General features: G+C 41.5%; 1 protein-coding gene across 9 annotated transcripts in view; it reads right to left on the bottom strand.

The window, feature by feature from the left end:
- HECW1 (HECT, C2 and WW domain containing E3 ubiquitin protein ligase 1) overlaps window positions 1-21,022 on the bottom strand; it is a 481,203-nt gene that overhangs the window by 244,653 nt on the left and 215,528 nt on the right. For all 9 annotated transcript variants that reach the window (XM_027539200.1, XM_027539204.1, XM_027539202.1 and 6 more), the window contains one exon: window positions 11,099-11,206. In XM_027539200.1, the coding sequence (XP_027395001.1) occupies window positions 11,099-11,206 (108 nt within the window). The remainder of the gene's footprint in view (window positions 1-11,098; window positions 11,207-21,022) is intronic.

Raw genomic sequence — 21,022 nt, 5'->3', positions numbered from 1 at the left:
AAGGGGTTTTGATATTCACTCTTCTGACAAATGCAGAGAGTGATGAAATCAGAGTAAGCAGCAGTCAGGATGTGAATCTGAAAGCGAGTGCAGAGACAGAGAAGGCTGAATGTGAAGGTATGAGCTGGAGGCAAGGCAGGACCTGGTGACTGGTGGTACTGAGGGGGAACAGGAAACTGAAGCAAAACAGAGCAGTCAAAAATGACTGCAGATTTCTGGTTTAGGTCTGGACAGCTGTGAGAAGGCAGCAATCATGACCATAATCATGTGACTTGACCCAAAGATGGGTGGAGAAAGGAAGTCCCTTTGGGAAAAATTCTTTTGGCCATAATCAGTGGTCCTTCCAAGCCTACTATGTTATTCTTCCTGCTACCCAAGGGAAGCAATGATGAACAGGGAGCTACATATAACTGGTCTGGGCAAGAGATCAAAACAAAGATACCTTCCCTGTGAAATCACCTCCTCTTGGCAAGACAAGAAGGACTTCTGAAGGGCTTCTTTTTTTTTAAATTAATTTTTATTGGAGTATAGTTGGTTAACAATGTTGCATTAGTTTCTGATGCACAGCAAGGTGAATCAATTATATATATACATATGTGCAATCTTTTTAAGATTCTTTTCCCATATAGGTCATTATACAGTATTGAGATGAGTTCCCTGTACTACACAATAGGTTCTTATTAGTTATCTATTTTATATATATATATATATATATAGTATATATATATAGTAGACTTCCCTGGTGGCTCAGACGATAAAGCGTCTGTCTACAATGTGGGAGACCTGGGTTCGATCCCTGGGTCAGGAAGTTCCCTGGAGAAGGAAAAGGCAACCCACTCCAGTACTCTTGCCTAGAAAATCCCATGGACAGAGGAGCCTGGTGTCCATGGGGGGGTCGCAAAGAGTTGGACACGACTAAGCGACTTCACTTTCACTTTCACTTTATATATAGAAGTGTGTATACGTTGGGCTTCACCTGTGGCTCAGCTGGTAAAGGATCTGGCAATGCGGGAGACCTGGGTTTGATCCCTGGGTTGGGAAGATCTCCTGGAGAAGGAAAAAGCTACCCATTCCAGTATTCTGGCCAGGAGAGTTCCATGGACTGTATATAGTCCATGGAGTCACAAAGAGTCAGACACGTGAGCGAGTCAGTCCCAATCTCCCAATTTATCCCTCATCCCGCTTACTCCCCTGGTAACCATACATTGGTTTTGGGAGCACATGGTCAACAAGTACTGTGGGAGCTCCTCCTGAAGGCTTGGGACTGGTCTGCTGAGCCAGATTGTACACATTAAAAAATAACATTTGAGGGACTTCCCCAGTGGTCCTCTTTGCAGTGAAGAGGATGCGGGTTCCATCCCTGGTCTGGAACTAAGTTCCCATATGCTGTGGAGCAGCTAAGCACGAATGATGCAGCTACTGAAGCCTGCACACCCCTGAGCCTGTATGCTACAACTAGAGACTGCAGGCCTTAATGAAAGATCCTGCATGATGCAACCAAGATCCCAAGTACTGCAACAAAGGCTCAACAGGGTGAAATAACTAAAAAATAATTTAAAAATAACATTTGAGTTACTGTAATAATACAATATTGTAAGATTTTGTCAGGATAGTTTTTGTTGTTCAGTTGCTCAGTGGTGTCAGACTCTTTGAGACCCCATGGTCTGCAGCACACCATGCTTCCCTGTCCTTCACCATCTCCTGGAGCTTGTTTAAACTCATGTCCATTGAGTCAGTGATACCATCCAACCATCTCAACCTTTGTCATCCCCTTCTCCTCCCGCCTTCAACCTTTCCCAGCATCAGGTCTTTTCTAATGAGTCGGCTCTTCACATAAAGTGGCCAAAGTACTGAAGTTTCAGCTTCAGCATCAGTCCTTCCAATGAATATTCAGGGTTGATTTCCTTTAGGTTTGACTGGTTTCTATTTGCAATCCAAGGGACTGTCAAGAGCCTTCCCCAATACCAGAGTTTAAAGCATCAAACCTTTGGTGCTCAGCCTTCTTTAGAGTACAAATCTAACATCCATACATGACTACCAGAAAAACTACAGCTTTGACTAGATGGACCTTTGTTGCAAAGTAATGTCTCTGCTTTTTAATATGCTGTTTAGGTTGGTCATAGCTTTTCTTCCATGGAACAAGCATCTTTTAATTTCATGGCTGCAGTCACCATCTGGAGTGATTTTGGAGTTCAAAAAAATAAAATCTGTCACTTTCTCCAGTGTTTCCCCATCTATTTGCCATGAACTGATGGGAGAGTGGTGTCATCTGCATATCTGAAGTTACTGATATTTCTCCAGCAATCTTGATTCCACTTTGTGCTTCATCCAGCCTGGCATTTTGCATGATGTACTCTGTGTATAAGTTAAATAAGCAGGGTGACAATATACAACCTTGTTGTACTCCTTTCCCAATTTGGAATCCATTTGTTGTTCCATGTCCAGTTCTAACTGTTGCTTCTTGACCTGCATACAGGTTTCTCAGGAAGCAGGTAAGGTGGTCTGCTATTCCTGTCTCTTTAAGAATTTTCCACAGTTTATTGTGATCCACACAGTCAAAGGACTTAGCATAATCAATAAAGAAGAAGTAGACTTTTTTTCTGGAATTCTCTTGCTTTTTTCTATGATCCAACTGATGCTGGAAGTTTGAACTCTGGTTCTTCTGCCTCTTCTAAATCCAGCTTGAACATCTGGAAGTTCTCAATTCATGTACTGTTGAAGCCTAGTTTGCAGAATTTTGAAAATTACTTTGCTAGTATGTGACATGAGTGCAATTGTGTGGTAGTTTGAACATTCTTTGGCCTTGCCTTTCTTTGAGACTGGAATTAAAACTGAGCTTTTCCAGTTCCATGGTCACTGTTGAGTTTTCCAAATTTGCTGGCATACTGAGTGCAGCACTTTCACAGCATCATCTGTTAGGATTTGAAATAGCTCAGTTGGAATTCCATCACCTTAACTAGCTTTGTTCACAGTGAAGCTTCCTAAGACCCACTAGACTTTGCCCTCCAGGATGTCTAGCTCTAGGTGAGTGATCACATCATTGTGGTTATCTGAGTCATTATATTGAGTTAGAAAAGGCTGTGGCCCATGTGATTAAATTGGTTAGTTTTCTGTGATTGTGGTTTTCAGACTGTCTTCCTCTGATGAAGGATAAGAGGCTTACGGAAGCTTCCTAATGGGATAGAATGACAGAGGGGGAAACTGGGTCTTGTTCTGATGGGCAGGGCCATACTCAGTAAATACTGAATCCGATTTTCTGTTGATGGGTGGAGCTGTGTTCTCTCCCTTCTATTTAAGTAAGTAAGTTCAGGCGCTCAGTTGTGTCCGACTCTTTGCGACCCCATGAATCACAGCAAGCCAGGTCTCCCTGTCCATCACCAACTCCCAGAATTCACTCAAACGCATGTCCATCGAGTCGATGATGCCATCCAGCCATCTCATCCTCTGTTGTCCCCTTCTCCTCCTGCCCCAAATCCCTCCCAGCATCAGAGTCTTTTCCAATGAGTCAACTCTTTGCATGAGGTGGCCAAAGTATTCAGCTTCAGCATCAGTTCTGCCAATGAACACCCAGGTCTGGTCTCCTTTAGGATGGACTGGTTGGATCTCCTTGCAGTCCAAGGGACCCTCAAGAGTCTTCTCCAACACCACACTTCAAAAGCATTAATTCTTCGGCACTCAGCTTTCTTCACAGTCCAACTCTCACATCCATACATGACCACTGGAAAACCATAGCCTTGACTAGACAGACCGTTGTTGGTAAAGTAATGTCTCTGCTTTTCAGTATGCTATATAGGTGGGTCATAACTTTCCTTCCAAGGAGTAAGCGTTTTTTAATTTCATGGCTGCAATCACCATCTGCAGTGATTTTGGAACCCCCCAAAATAAAGTCTGACACTATTTACACTGTTTCCCCATCTATTTGCCATGAAGTGATGGGACCTGATGCCATGATCTTAGTTTTATGAATGTTGAGCTTTAAGCCAACTTCTTCACTTTCCTCTTTCACTTTCAAAAAGAGGCTTTTTACTTCCTCTTCACTTTCTGCCATAAGAGTGGTGTCATCTGCATATCTGAGGTTATTGATATTTCTCCCAGCAATCTTGATTCCAGCTTGTGCTTCTTCCAGCCCAGCATTTCTCAAGATGTATTCTGCATATAAGTTAAATAAGCAGGGTGACAATATACAGCCTTGATGTGCTCCTTTTCCTATTTGGAACCAGTCTGTTGTTCCATGTCCAGTTCTAACTGTTGCTTCCTGACCTGCATATAGGTTTCTCAAGAGGCAGGTCAGGTGGTCTGGTATTCCCATCTCTTTCAGAATTTCCCACAGTTGCTTGCGATCCACACAGTCAAAGGCTGTGGCATAGTCAATAAAGCAGAAATAGATGTTTTTCTGGAACTCTCTTGCTTTTTCCATGATCCAGTGGATGTTGGCAATTTGATCTCTGGTTCCTCTGCCTTTTCTAAAACCAGCTTGAACATCTGGAAGTTCACGGTTCATGTATTGCTGAAGCCTGGTTTGGAGAATTTTGAGCATTACTTTACTGCTATTTACCTGGGGCCAAACTATGGTGGAATTCATGATTTGAGCCACAGTCAGCTCCTGGTCTTGTTTCTGCAGACTGTATAGAGCTTCTCCATCTTTGGCTGCAAAGAATATAATCAATTCGATTTCGGTGTTCACATTCTGGTGATGTCCATGTGTAGAGTCTTCCCTTGTGTTGTTGGAAGAGGGTGTTTGCTATGACTAGTGCGTTTTCTTGGCAAAACTCTATTAAGCCTTTGCCCTGCTTCATCCCATACTCCAAGGCCAAATTTGCCATAAAAGTGTTTCTTGACTTCCTACTTTTGCATTCCAGTCCCCTATAATGAAAAGGACATCTTTTTGGGTGTTAGTTCTAAAAGGTCTTGTAGGTCTTCATAGAATTGTTCAACTTCAACTTCTTCAGCATTACTGGTTGGGGCATAGGCTTGGATTACTGTAATATTGAATGGTTTGCCTTGGAAAAGAACAGAGATTATTCTGTTGTTTTGAGATTGCATCCAAGTACTGCATTTTGGACTCTTGTTGACTATGATGGCTACTCCATTTCTCCTAAGGTATTCTTGCCCACAGTAGTAGATATAATGGTCATCTGAGTTAAATTCACCCATTCCAGTCCATTTTAGTTCACTGATTCCTAGAATGTCGACATTCACTCTTGCCATCACCTGTTTGACCACTTACAATTTGCCTTGATTCATGGACCTAACATTCCAGGTTCCTCTGCAATATTGCTCTTTACAGTATTGGACCTTGCTTCTATTACCAGTCACATCCACAACTGGGCATTTTTGCTTTGGCTCCATCCCTTCATTCTTTCTGGAGTTATTTCTCCACTGATCTCCAGTAGCATATTGGGCACTAACTGACCTGGGGAGTTCCTCTTTCAGTATCCTATCATTTTGCCTTTTCATACTGTTCATGGGGTTCTCAAGGCAAGAATACTGAAGTGGTTTGCCATTCCCTTCTCCAGTGGACCACATCTGTTTTAAATTGAAGAAAGTAGGGAAAACCACTAGACCATTCAAGTATGACCTAAATCAAATCTCTTATGATTATACAGTGGAAATGAGAAATAGATTTAAGGGCCTAGATCTGATAGACAGAGTGCCTGATGAACTATGGATAGAGGTTGTGACATTGTACGGGAGATAGGGATCAAGACCATCCCCAAGAAAAAGAAATGCAAAAAAGCAAAATGGCTGTCTGAGGAGGCCTTACAAATAGCTGTGAAAAGAAGAGAAGTGAAAAGCAAAGGAGAAAAGGAAAGATATAAGCATCTGAATGCAGAGTTCCAAAGAACAGCAAAGAGAGGTAAGAAAGCCTTCCTCAGTGATCAATGCAAAGAAATGGAAGAAAACAACAGAATGGGAAAGACTAGAGATCTCTTCAAGAAAATTAGAGATACCAAGGGAACATTTCATGCAAAGATGGGCTCGATAAAGGACAGAAATGGTATGGACCTAACAGAAGCAGAAGATATTAAGAAGAGGTGGCAAGAATACACAGAAGAACTGTACAAAAAAGATCTTTACAACTCAGATAATCATAATGTTGTGATCACTCACCTAGAGCCAGACATCCTGGAATGTGAAGTCAAATGGGCCTTAGAAAGCATCACTACGAACAAAGCTAGTGGAGGTGATGGAATTCCAGTTGAGCTATTTCAAATCCTGAAAGATGATGCTGTGAAAGTGCTGCACTCAATACGCCAGCAAATTTGGAAAACTCAGCAGTGGCCACAGGACTGGAAAAGGTCAGTTTTCATTCCAATCCCAAAGAAAGGCAATGCCAAAGAATGCTCAAAGTACCTCACAACTGCACTCATCTCACATACTAGTAAAGTAATGCTCAAAATTCTCCAAGCCAGGCTTCAGCAATACGTGAACCGTGAACTTCCAGATGTTCAAGCTGGTTTTAGAAAAGGCAGAGGAACCAGAGATCAAATTGCCAACATCCACTGGATCATGGAAAAAGCAAGAGAGTTCCAGAAAAACATCTATTTCTGCTTTATTGACTATGCCACAGCCTTTGACTGTGTGGATCGCAAGCAACTGTGGGAAATTCTGAAAGAGATGGGAATACCAGACCACCTGACCTGCCTCTTGAGAAACCTATATGCAGGTCAGGAAGCAACAGTTAGAACTGGACATGGAACAACAGACTGGTTCCAAATAGGAAAAGGAGCATGTCAAGGCTGTCACCCTGCTTATTTAACTTATATGCAGAGTACATCTTGAGAAATGCTGGGCTGGAAGAAGCACAAGCTGGAATCAAGATTGCCGGGAGAAATATCAATAACCTCAGATATGCAGACGACACCACTCTTATGGCAGAAAGTGAAGAGGAAGTAAAAAGCCTCTTTTTGAAAGTGAAAGAGGAAAGTGAAAAAGTTGGCTTAAAGCTCAACATTCAGAAAACTAAGACCATGACATCTGGTCCCATCACTTCATGGGAAATAGATGGGGAAACAGTGGAAACAGTGTCAGACTTTATTTTTGGGGCTCTAAAATCACTGCAGATGGTGATTGCAGCCATGAAATTAAAAGATGCTTACTCCTTGGAAAGAAAGTTATGACCCACCTAGATAGCATACTGAAAAGCAGAGACATTACTTTGCCAACAAAGGTCTGTCTAGTCAAGGCTATGGTTTTCCAGTGGTCATGTATGGATGTGAGAGTTGGACTGTGAAGAAAGCTGAGGGCAGAAGAATTGATGCTTTTGAACTGTGGTATTGGAGAAGACTCTTGAGAGTCCCTTGGATGCAAGGCGATCCAACCAGTCCATCTTAAAGGAGATCAGTCCTGGATGTTTATTGGAAGGACTGATGCTGAAGCTGAAACTTCAATACTTTGGCCACCTCATGCAAAGAGTTGACTCACTGGAAAAGACCCTGGGGAGGGATTGGGGGCAGGAGGAGAAGGGGACGACAGAGGACGAGATGGCTGGATGGCATCACTGACTCGATGGACATGAGTTTGAGTGAACTCTGGGAGTTGGTGATGGACAGGGAGGCCTGGCGTGCTGTGATTCATGGGGTTGCAAAGAGTCGGATATGACTGAGTGACTGAACTGAACTGAACTAAACTAAGGTGGAGGTAATGAAGATAATGGTGACCTCCCTCAAAAGATCCCATGCATGAACTGCTACACTCAGTGCCCTCAACCTTGTAGCAGGCCACCACCGACCCACGCCTCTACCTGAGACTCTCGGACACCCACAGGCAAGTCCAGGACAGTCTCTTGTGGGGTCACTGCTCCTTTCTCCTTGGCTCTGGTGCACAACGTTCTTTTGTGCCCTCCAAGAGTCTATTTCCCAGTCCTCTGTAAGTTCTGGCAGCCGTATAGTGGGGTTAATGGTGACCTCCTCCAAGAGGGCTTATGCCACACCCAAGTCTGCTGCACCCAGAGCCCATCCCTGTGGCAGTCCACTGCTGACCTGTACCTCCACAGGAGACTCTCAAACACAGTTCTGTCTCAGTCTCTGTGGGGTCCCTGGGTTCTGGTATGCACAAGGTTTGTTTGAGCCCTCTGAGCATCTGTGGCGGGAATGGGGCTTGATTCTAGACGAGAATTCGCCCTTCCTACCATCTTGCTGGGCCTTCTTTGCCCTTGCACGTGGGTTATCTCCTCACAGCTGCTCCAGTGCCTACCATCTTACTGGGTTTCTCTGACCTTGGATGTGGGGTATCTCCAGAGGGCCGCTCCAGTGCCGCACAGCCACCGCTAGCCTTGGTTCATTATATATATTATACATAGTATACTATATATATAGTATAGCTATACTCATTATACTCATATAGCTCATTATATATAGTATATATAGGGTCATTATATATAGTATAACTTTTGTATAGTCTTCTGTGTATTCTTGCCACCTCTTCTTAATATCTTCTGCTTCTGTTAGGTCCATACTGTTTCTTTCCTTATTGAGCCCATCTTTGCATGAAATGTTCTCTTGGTATCTCTAAATTTCTTCAAGTGATCTCTAGTCTTTCCCATTCTATTGTTTTCCCCTATTTCTTTGCACTGATCAGTGAGAAAGGCTTTCTTATCTCTCCTTGCTATTCTTTGGAATCCTGCATTCAGATGGGTGCATCCTTCCTTTTCTCCTTTGCCTTTTGCTTCTCTTCTTTTCTTAGCTATTTGTAAGGCCTCCTCAGACAACCATTTTGGCTTTTTGCATTTCTTATTCTTGGGGATGGTTCTGATCACTGCCTCCTGTACAATGTTATGAACCTCCATCCATAGTTCTTCAGGCACTCTGTCTATCAGATCTAATCCCTTGAATCTATTTGTCACTTCCACTGTATAATTGTAAGAGATTTGATTTAGGTCTTACCTAAATTCTTCAATTTAAGTCTGACTTTTGCAATAAGGAGTTCATGATCTGAGCCACAGGATAGGTAAAGCTAAAATTTCACTAAGTCTTTCTTTTGTCAGTGCTAAAATTTGCATCTTTTTAGTTCTCATATTACAACAATTATTACTATAGTCACACAGCTAGGTGCCCTCTAGGAATAAATTATTGCACAGAATAGGAAAGAAATCAAGAGTTATTTTTTCTTGTACTTTATCATGCATTTAACTCCTTGGAGAGTACAGAAAATATGTGTTTTGAATGTTTCTAATTTATTAGTACTTTAAAAATCTGATTTAATCAGGTCTTCAAAAAAACCACATAAATCAATGTTGTTTAGTCTCTCAGTCATGTCTGATTCTTTAGCAACCCAAGAACTGTAGCCCACCAGAGTTCTGTTCATGGGATTTCCCAGCTAAAAATACTGGCATGGGTCGCACTTTCCTCCTCCAGGGGAATCTTCCTGACCCAGGGGTCAAACCCGAGTCTCCTTCATTGCAGGCAGATTCTTTTCTTTACCGCTGAGCCACCATAGGGAAGCCCTATGTAATAGCAACTAGCTAATTCTAAACTGGTGTGCTGCGATTCATGGGGTCGCAAAGAGTCGGACACGACTGAGCAACTGATCTGACCTAATGATCTGATGAAACTGAATCATAACTCCAAAAGACATGTGTTATTAAAATAGATTCCAGGTAATCAGTGATATACCTCCACTCTCATAAAAGTAAACACTAAAAGGAAAAAATAAAGAGAAAAATGGACAAAACAAAGCTGTGTTATTATTCTAATTTAATTTCCAGGTAAAATGCCCTTCTGTTATACTTCAAGATTTAAAATCTAGCCAATTTTCAAAGTTGATAAAATTATTTTTATTTTAAGAAGCAATAATTTGCCAATGAGATTAATGTGTTTATTGCTACTTAGAGACTTCAAAGAGTCTTATTTTTGATTTGTAACAAAAACTTCTCTATCCTTCTGGATAATGGCTTGGGATTCTGCATTTTTATATGGCCTGGATTCTGTATTTTTATATTATAGCAAGAAGATTTTTGATTTGCATATGCTTTAATAGCCATATTAGAACATTTTGTATATCCAATCTCTTCCTGTTCCTTAATTTGGCACTTGTTCTATAAAACAATTTTGAAAATGCAAATTACTTTACATTAAAAATATAAATTCTTATGGCATATTTTATACAGTCTTAATGCACTGACTCCTAAAGCTATAATTTATTATTACATTTTAATTTATCTGATTTATGTGTGTGCCCTGAGTCAATATTCCAATTATTTGCAAACTCAATTAAGCTTTGTCTTGATAAATTTTTACTTTTTGACAAATTATGCTACACTTGTGCAGAAAACTACATTCCTAGTATATTGTTCATTCATATGATACATTTGCAAAATGGAAATTCATCCATTTTCCAAAAAGACTGAGATATTGTCAGTCCAGGAGGTACACTGGGAAGTGAGATCTTTCCAAGTTTGTACTTGAAAAAATGTCAGTTTTCTAGAGTGCTCAACTTTTAATTATTTTGAATATGACATGGTAAGTCACATATTTATTCTAAGACATTACAACTTCATCAAGTTTGAATACACTTTCACTCAGTAATAGTATTTTATATATTTTATAGAGATGATTTTATTTAAAGTGTATCTTTATACAACTGATGAAGACAGTTATGTTGAATAGTTTGTTTTTTGAACTGAACATGGAGGAAATGTTCTATGTCACAGAAATCCTGGAGAATTGCTTTGAAAGGAATGGGACCAGTACTAAATTAATTTACACACAAATCCCCCCTTTTCACATTGGTTCATGCAGACTGAAGACACAGTCATGAGATTTCATGTATCCTGAGATTTCATGTATTCTTAACACTTATTTTCTTGACTCTAAAAAGATAAAAAATTGCAAGTTGTGTTCATATCTGATACTGTATTTAGACCTTAAATTATGTCTTATTTCTCATTTAGTTAAAATTCAAAAGAAAAAAATGGGTGTGTCATAAGGAAGGACTCTTCCACCAAACTTCCAGTGTAGACTAGGACTGTACAGTCAATGATTGTGTCTAACATTTATTATATGACACATTTCTAAAAGAAGGCCATGCAGCACAGCAAAGAACAAAAGCAGCTGCATTCTGCTTCATCCCGAGCAACAGGAATGGGAAAAGTACTCACGTTCTACAAAGTAAGAGCTGGCATCAATCTTCCAAATGATCTGGCCCCGATGAGAGCCATTGACTCCACGGTTCTTATAGTCCAGGAAGTTTTCCGACAAGACCTCATCTATATTCCCAGGAAAGGGAGAAAGCAGAGTAGAAACATATTAGCTAACAGAATTTTTAGAAAAAAAATAAAAGAGCAAAAGACATTAATGCCACCTCCAGCTCAACAGAAGAAAAAGCACCTGGAGTTACAGAAACAGAGAGTAAGAGGTGTTCTCAGGTACCATCTGGATCAACCCCTTTTTAATCCAGAAATCTTCCTACCCCTCAGCACTCCCGGCAAGTGATCATCTGTGCTCATGCTCAGTCGCTGAGTCATGTCCAATTCTTTGAGACCACATGGACTATAGCCCACCAGCCTCCTGTGTCCACAGAATTTTCCAGGTAAGTGGAAAATACTGAAGTGGGTTGCCATTTCCTACTCCAGGGGATCTTTGTGACCCAAGGATCAAACCCGTGTCTCTGACATTGGCAGGCAGATTCTTTGTCACATCTGGCTGGTTCTTGAACGCTCCAGAAACAGAGAAATCATTGCTTCTCTGGCAGTTCATTTCCCTTTTGAATAGCTCTTCCATGTGTAGAATCTCACTGCAAAAATCTTCCTCCTAATGCTTTCATTAACTGGTCCCTATTTGGGTCTGAGAATGAGGCATAAAGAAGGCATCTGAGCACGCTTTTTATCTGGGGCCCAGTTCCCATGGGCTTAATCTTTTATCATCTCTTCTCCAATCTGGATACCCATCATCATCCAATACTTGGGACCTGTCCATGAATTTATCCATCCATCCATCCTTCATGCACTCATGTATTCATCTGTTCATTCAACAGATACTTATTGAGATCCACCCATCTGCCATGCTGGGAAAGTGCAGGGGCCACAGTGTTGAGCAAAACCTTTCTGAACTAAAACTTACAAACAATTGAAGACACAGATTTTACACTGAGTAAAGAAATAAATGCATTATTACAACTTGCAATAGGGGAGGGGAGGGAAAAGAACAGAGTGCTCTGACAAGAAGCTACAGGAAGGGAGGGCAACAGGAGGTTGAAGGAGAGATGAAGGATAAGAAAGAGCCACCAGGGTAGAGATGGAGGATGGAGTAAGGTCTCCATGTGGTGTCCAAGCCTGGAGCAGGGCAGAGTCTGCTCGTGGAAGCACTGAGAGGAGCTGAGGGTCGGGGGGACTGTGCTCTTTTTCCCTCCTGCCCTTCCTCTGATGTCATATTGTAACCCATCAATGTCCTTCTTAAAGGTGGTGTCCAGAGAGCAAGGCAGCATCCTTGGAGAGGACAGATCCATAAAGATGTAACCAACTGCTTCTTCCTTGGTTCCAGACATTATGTTCTCAGCACAAAAACAGTGATATGGATTTTACCTTAATCTTCTATGGGGCCCTTGCAGTTTCCACTTTACCAGAAAGTAACCATCCAGGCTAAATGGATCTGAAGCTATGAGAAATCCATGTTTTGAGACTCCAAATCCATCACATCTGGGGAAACAACCAGAACTCAGGGGCTTCTGAGAGCAGACCCAGAACTCAGATTCTGCAGAGAGGGGCTAGGTCATGGTAGCCCTTTTGGCAACTGAGGTTCACTCTGTTTCCCCATGAAGCAGAATGAAGTGAAAACAGGGAAGAAGTGAAACAAGGATGAAGTAAAAAGAGAGCAGAGCTTGTGGCTAAGGGACCCAGCTGCAGGACCTGTGTGTCATTTACTAATAGTGTCATGTCTACAGCGGCAGGTCCTCATCCACAAGGGGGCAGGTGATAACCAGGGCCTCGCTGGGGAGGATTACATGAGATCACCGGTAAACGTGCTTGTGACCTGCGAAGTCGACTGCACATTTTCAGCTGCCTCTTCCTTGGCAAAGACAATCAGGCAGAGCAGCATCGTCTCTGCCTCATTAATATCAGGAACTGTTTGTATCTCTTGGAAAATCACTTGTTTGCAAAATTTGTCTGTCTTTGTAATCACAGTGTATGCTCACAGCCCTGTTTGGGTTACTAAGATGATTGCATAATACGTCTTTTACAGTAATTGGCTCATTTCAGCAAAAAAAAAAAAAAAAAAAAGCATAATATTTCCCTAGTTCCCTGGGTCTTCAGTACCTGGACAGAATTTGCCTCATTATGGCAATTCTCCAAGGAGAGGTATTTTCCTGAATTTATCCACTATGATCACCAGAATAGTCACTTTAATAGTTACGGTCAGGTATCCACATAGAATAACACCTAGAAAGGGAGTGTTCCTTCATGCACTGCGTAAACGTGTGTTGAGTATTTGCTCCACTTACCATGCTACACCCTGGGGATATACTGCTGAACAAGACAGAGCCTATGTTCTCAGGAAGTTCCTAATAGATTTGAGGAATTTTTTTTTCAAGAACACAGGCAATTTCTTTAGAAGGCCGTGGGTATAAGAATAGGCTAAATATTGAACCACAAGGGAACAAATGAAAAAACGATGGGGGTGAGTAGGTGGGAAAATCAGAAAGGGCTGCAGAGAATAACACACATTTTAAAGAGACAACACTGTACAGGTTAAACACATAGTAAGAGATTGCCAATTGATCCTGATGAGCATCCCATTCCCTTACAGTAACTGTAACACTTCATAGCAAGTATCACACAAGAGAACAGAGTAGTCTGTATCCTTGCCCGGACCATCTGTGCTGAGTGGTCAGCTCGCTTCTCCAAGGTATGTGCTGCCAACTGTTAGAAGTTACTAGTCTTTGCTTGGGAATCCATGTGTACTGTCAGGATCAGATGCAGGAAAACAGAATCAGACCAGATATTTTATGCAGTAAGGGATTTAATGAGGAGAATTAGGTATTAGAAAGATGGACCCAAGGCATAGTCACAGCAACTGCCACTCCACCTGCAATGAGAGTGACCAGCCAGTGGCAAGCTGAGTAGGTTATTGCCACTACTACATGGCTGCCTGCTGACACCCAGGAAGTGAGTGTGGGGATGCTAGGGCACTGTGACAGAAAAGCTTAATTCCTCAGAGCCATGCTTGTGGCAGCCACAGACTTAACATCAGGAGGAACCACCCAGCTCACTTCTGCCTTCCCAAAGATGCACAGGTGCATCTAGATGAAGGGAGCAAATTTGCACCTGGAAAATGGTTGCACAGGAGTCTGGGGAATGTAACTTTTAGGGACCAGAGTCTACGCTAGAGGAAGCTCTGGAGAAGAGAAGAGGACTGGGATGGTGGAGGCCAAGCCATGCCCCCCCCACACTGAAGAATGGCAGCCCCCCTGGTTTCCTACAACCAACCGAGGTTCTTTTTTCTGCATCCTTTGTTGGGGTGCAAGTCTTTGTGGAGGTGTTTATTTGATTACAGGGATATCTATAGCCACCTTGAGGCAAGTATTTTGACCATTACTAGCTACGTGAGCTTCAGTTCAGTTCAGTTCAGTGGCTCAGTTATGTCCGACTCTTTGCGACCCCATGAATCACAGCACGCCAGGCCTCCCTGTCCATCACCAACTTCCAGAGTTTACTCAAACTCATGTCCATCGAGTCGGTGATGCCATCCAGCCATCTTATCCTCTGTCATCTCCTTCTCCTCCTGCCCCCAATCCCTCCCAGCATCAGGGTCTTTTCCAATGAGTCAACTCTTCACATGAGGTGGCCAAAGTATTGGAGTTTCAGCTTCAGCATCAGTCCTTCCAATGAACACCCAGGACTGATCTCCTTTAGGATGGACTGGTTGGATCTCCTTGCAGTCCAAGGGACTCTCAAGAGTCTTCTCCAACACCACAGTTCAAAAGCATCAATTCTTCGGTGCTCAGCTTTCTTCACAATCCAACTCTCACATCCATACATGACCACTGGAAAAACCATAGCCTTGACTAGACAGACCTTTGTTGGCAAAGTAATGTCTCCGTTTTTGAATATGCTATCTAGGTATGTCGTAACTTTCCTTCCAAGGAGTAAGCGACTTTTAATTTCATGGCTGCAGTCACCATCTGCAGTGATTTTGGAGCCCCCAAAATTAAAGTCTGACACTGTTTCCACTGTTTTCCCATCTATTTCCCATGAAGTGATGGGACCAGATGCCATGATCTTAGTTTTCTGAATGTTGAGCTTTAAGCCAAACTTTTCACTCTCCTCTTTCACTTTCATCAAGAGGCTCTTCAGCTCCTCCTCACTTTCTGTCATTAGAGGTGTCATCTGCATATCTGAGGTTATTGATATTTCTCCTAGCAATCTTGATTCCAGCTTGTGCTTCTTCCAGCCCAGTGTTTCTCATGAAGTACTCTGCATATAAGTTAAATAAGCAGGGTGACAATACACAGCCTTGACGTACTCCTTTTCCTATTTGGAACCAGTCTGTTGTTCCATGTCCAGTTCTAACTGTTGCTTCCTGATCTGCATATAGGTTTCTCAAGAGGCAGGTCAGGTGGTCTGGTATTCCCATCTCTTTCAGAAGTTTCCACAGTTTAGAAAACCACTAGACCATTCAGGTATGACCTAAATCAAATCCCTTATGATTATACAGTGGAAGTGAGAAATAGATTTAAGGGCCTAGATCTGATAGATAGAGTGCCTGATGAACTATGGACTGAGGTTCGTGACATTGTACGGGAGACAGGGATCATGATCATCCCCATGGAAAAGAAATGCAAAAAGCAAAATGGCTGTCTGAGCAGGCCTTACAAGTAGCTGTGGAAAGAAGAGAAGCAAAAAGCAAAGGAGAAAAGGAAAGATACAAACTTCTGAATGCGGAGTTCCAAAGAATAGCAAGGAGAGGTAAGAAAGCCTTCCTCAGCGATGGAATGCAAAGAAATAGAGGAAAACAACAGAATAGGAAAGACTAGAGATCTCTTCAAGAAAATTAGAGATACCAAGGGAACATTTCATGCAAAGATGGGCTCGATAAAGGACAGAAATGGTATGGACCTAACAGATGCAGAAGATATTAAGAAGAGGTAGCAAGAATACACAGAAGAACTGTACAAAAAACATCTTCATGACCCAGATAATTATGATGGTGTGATCACTCACCTAGAGCTAGATGTCCTAGAATGTGAAGTCAAGTGGGCCTTAGAAAGCATCACTACGAACAAAGCTAGTGGAGGTGATGGAATTCCAGTTGAGCTATTTCAAATCCTGAAAGATGATGCTGTGAAACTGCTGCATACTCAATCTTCCAGCAAATTTGGAAAACTCAGCAGTGGCCACAGGACTGGAAAAGGTCAGTTTTCATTCCAATCCCAAAGAAAGGCAATGCCAAAGAATGCTCAAAGTACCTCACAACTGCACTCATCTCACATGCTAGTAAAGTAATGCTCAAAATTCTCCAAGCCAGGCTTCAGCAATACGTGAACCGTGAACTTCCAGATGTTCAAGCTGGTTTTAGAAAAGGCAGAGGAACTAGAGATCAAATTGCCAACATCTGCTGGATCAGGGAAAAAGCAAGAGAGTTCCAGAAAAACATCTATTTCTGCTTTATTGACGATGCCAAAGCCTTTGACTGTGTGGATATTGTGAGCTTAGGCATTATATTTAATCCCTCTGTGTCCTTGCTTCCTCACCACAAAAGGGGGATAATATTAATTCCAACCTCAAAGTCCGTTGTGAGGAATAAATGAGCTAATAAAGGTAATGGTCTAAGAACAGTGTCAGGCATCTAACAAGCAGCTATTTGTATTTATAGTCTGGGCTAAAAATAGAGCCCTTTATGGCAAAGCTCCATGATACTTAATGTGCAAAACCATTAATAATAGTCTGAAACATTAGCTTAGGCTAGCGCTATTAAAATTTTTCTCATCACTCATTTTGTACAAAACATATAGAGGTATATCAGGTTTCTCAAAATAGACTGCATTTGCTGGTTGATACTTATTTCTTCTAGTATGAAGCATCATACCTCCTGCTCCACAATTTATTTCAGAAAAAAGACCCTCGCAAGTTATTAAAATTTTGAATCAGAAAGTTCCAGTGAAGCTCACAGAAAGAAGCACATCTAAGAAACAAGGACTGCATTTGTCTTCAGAATGCTTTGTCTTCCAAATGAAAACTGTAGCCATGCTTCTGACATTCTAATCTATAAAAGAAGAGTATATATTGCTGTTGGGAACAGAATGGGCAAGTGAGCACAGAGTAAAGGGAAGTTGATCCACTACCTAAGCCTACCAGAAAAAATACAGAGTAGCTTCCATTTCCCCGAGGAACTCACGCCTTCTGATAACCAACCTTGGAAAAGTCTCGAAGGTCCTCCCACTATCACTAGACTATGGGTTTACTAAATAGTAGGCCAGGAGATCTGGGGAGACTCTACTTGCCTTTAACACTACTAAGCGAAGATTATAGTTCTCTCGTTCTCTTGTTCCAGGAAGGGAATCTGGGGATAAAGGATGGGGGAGGCCTTAAAAATAAATGCCGCTCTTTTTTTCTGTAGCTTTTCCCTCAGATTGTTTCTTTAAAACAGTATTCTAACTGGTTGTACCAAAATTGGGAAACATAGCTTCAACTCTTTTTTTTGGCTGTGCCGTGTGGTATGTGGAATCTTAATTCTTCAACCATGGATTGAAGCCATGCTCCCTGCACTGGAAGCACAGAGTCTTGACCACTGGGCTTCAAGGGAAGTCCCCCCTTCAGCTCCTCTATATTCTAATATATTACCTGCTATTAAAAAACTTAAAATATAAAGAATATAAAAAGAAAAACTTAAAAAAATAAAACTCTATAAAAGAAAAAGTACTTCAAGAGTTGATGTCCATAGGAAGCATTCTGGGAGTTTCTGTGTGCAGATGTCTAGTCAAAGAGACAATTTTGGCTTTCATCTTAAAACTTTACATTTTAAGGCTCAGCACATTAAATTTTTATTAAGGGCAAAGACTGGGTTTCTGTACTTATTCTATAGCTTCCTATAACTGCTATTGTTTGGTTTTCCACAGTGGAATATCTCACAGACAAATATTGAAAACAAGAAAGGGTTTCTTACTCAAGAAATATAAAAAATGCTGGGTTAAACCAGATAAAGCACGTTGCTTACACAAAGCTTCTCAAACCTTTAATATATATTGTGAGTCCAAAGTGGGGCAGGAGAAGGCAATGGCACCCCACTCCAGTACTCTTGCCTGGAAAATCCCATGGACGGAGGAGCCTGGTAGGCTGCAGTCCATGGGGTCGCTGAGGGTTGGACACGACTGAGTGACTTCACTTTCACTTTTCACTTTCATGCATTGGAGAAGGAAATGGCAACCCACTCCAGTGTTCTTGCCTGGAGAATCCCAGGGATGGGGGAGCCTGGTGGGCTGCCGTCTATGGGGTCACACAGAGTCGGAAACGACTGAAGTGACTTAGCAGTAGCAGTAGCAAAGTGGGGCAATGTAGGCAAAATTTCCCACTGTTATTGAACCCTAGAACTATGGCCTCATGGAATGATAACTGAGATACAATGAAACTGATGTGTAGGATATGGGTGCTATCCATATGGCCATTACATTTGGCCTTTATCCATCATTGCATTACCCTACTATGGTTTATGATTTTTGGTGAAAAAAATGAATTAGGAAGCCGGAAGATCTGATTGAGAAACTCTTCAAGAAAAAGTTCAAAATACAGAAGAAAGACTAATGGATATTGAGGATAAAAGGGACAGCGTTCACATCTGGAAAATGAAAGTCCTAGAAGACCAAAGGAATCTGAAAGCACGCTGGGTGAACTACAGTCTACTGGAAGAGATATTCACAAGGTTAAAAAAGCCAGTGGTTGCAAGCACAGTGGTCTAGACAGGGCTCCTCAACCTTGGCACTGGTGATATTTTCAGCTGGCTAACTCTGTTTTCTTTATTGTAGTGGGGGATGTCCTGTGCTTTATATCCTGTTTTGTAGCATCCCTGGATTCTACTTTGCACATTCCAGAAACACCCCCTACAATGTGATATCCCAAAATGTCTTCAGATATTGCCAAATGTTCACTGGAGGCAAAATTACCCTTGATTGAGACTTACTGATTTATAATTAAAAGAGTCACCATCTCTCTCTGCTCTGCTAAGTCGCTTCAGTCATGTCCGACTCTGTGCAACCCCATAGACAGCAACCCATCAGGTTCCCTTGTCCCTGGGATTGTCCAGGCAAGAACACTGGAGTGGGTTGCCATTTCCTTCTCCAATGCATGAAAGTGAAAAGTGAAAGTGAAGTCGCTTAGTCATGTCAGACTCTTCTCGACCCCATGGACTGTAGCCTATCAGGCTCCTCCATCCATGGGATTTTCCAGGCAAGAGTACTGGAGTCACCATAAGAGCACTAAAAATGTATAACTTCAAAATCAACAGATCTAATGGGAAGAAGAAAAGAAGAATCAAAGAAACAGAAAATACAGTAAAGTACCTAAAGAAAGATGGCAAAAATAAGTCCTAATAGAACAGTAAGTGTAATAAATGTAAATATGCTATTCTAGCAACTTAAAGGTCAAGAGACCTTGAGTTCAGAAATAAAAAGCACATAGAAAGAGCTACACTTAAAAAAAAGATAAAGAGTGCGAATAAAGAAAAGAAAAAGACAGATCAAAGAAATATGAAGCAGAATAAAATGAGAGACAAGCAGCCTTAAATAGTTAAAAAAAAGAAAAAAGCAAATTCAAGACAAAGAATAGCACAGTGGACAGAGCCAGATCTGTAACAATAACCTATAAGAAATTGTAGAGGAAATAGATGTAAACATCATGAAAATCCATGCACTTAGTAATCAGCATTAAATCTACAAAGTATAAAACTTACAGAAGCAAAGGCAGAGATACAGGAGTCAAAATTAAGACAAAAAATTTTCGTTACTGATTTTGACATACTCCACTCAAAATACGGAAGAGAGAAAATAGAATATACAATAGGTAATTGAATTTATGTGCATGTGTGCTTACTTGCTCAGTTGTGTCCGACTTTTTGTGACCCCATTGACTAGCACACCCAGCTCCTCTGTCCATGGAATTTTCCAGTCAAGTATACTGGAGCAAGTTGCCACTTCCTACTCTAGGGGATCTTCCTAATTCAGGGATCGAACCCACGTCTCTTGCGTCTCCTGCATTAGCAGGTGTTTTCTTCACCACCATGCTACCTGGGAAGCCCAACAGAATTTATGTAACTGAAGTTAAATATACATATGTACACATGGGAGAGAGACAGAATCCTTGCTTTGTGAGGTGCCCTATGAACTGAAACATGTACATATAAGTATTGCGTCCTTGTTTTACGATATTTATAAACATTGAGCATGGATAGGTCACAGAAGAAGCCCTCAAAAATTAGAAAAAATCAGTTTGATCCAGGCCATAATCTCTAACCTCACACAGATAAAGCAACCAAAAGGTATGGAAGAGAATATATGTCCTCAGGCACCAGTCTATGGAGATGCTTTGAAGATGCCATTTTAGAAAAATTTTAATCTTAATTTCACTCTGAGTTCAGTCAGTTCAATTCAGTCACTCAGTCATGTCTGACTCTTTGCGACCCCATTGACTGCAGCATGCCAGGCTTTCCTGTCCATCACCAACTCCTGGAGCTTGCTCAAACTCATGTCCATCAAGTTAGTGATGCCATCCAACCATCTCATCCTCTGTCGTCCCCTTCTCCTGCCTTCAATCTGAGTTATCATCTCTTAATTTGTTGAAATGTAAATGCATGAATATACTTTAGTTTCATCATGATTTAAAGTATTGAGCAGATTCTAGCATGGTATCACGATAGCATGGTATATAACATGATATAATAATGACATGATTTATTAAAATGCTAAGTTAATAAGATCACTCAGTCATGTCCAATTCTTTGTGACCCCATGGACTGTAGTCTACCAGGCTCCTCTGTCCACAAAATTCTCCAGGTGAGAATACTGGAGTGGATAGCCATTCCCTTCTCTGGGGGATCTT

Source organism: Bos indicus x Bos taurus, chromosome 4 (assembly GCF_003369695.1).
Source record: "Bos indicus x Bos taurus breed Angus x Brahman F1 hybrid chromosome 4, Bos_hybrid_MaternalHap_v2.0, whole genome shotgun sequence".
Taxonomy (NCBI): Eukaryota; Metazoa; Chordata; class Mammalia; order Artiodactyla; family Bovidae; genus Bos; species Bos indicus x Bos taurus.
Note: the sequence above shows the minus strand (reverse complement) of the source record. Positions and strands in the feature narration are given on the sequence as shown.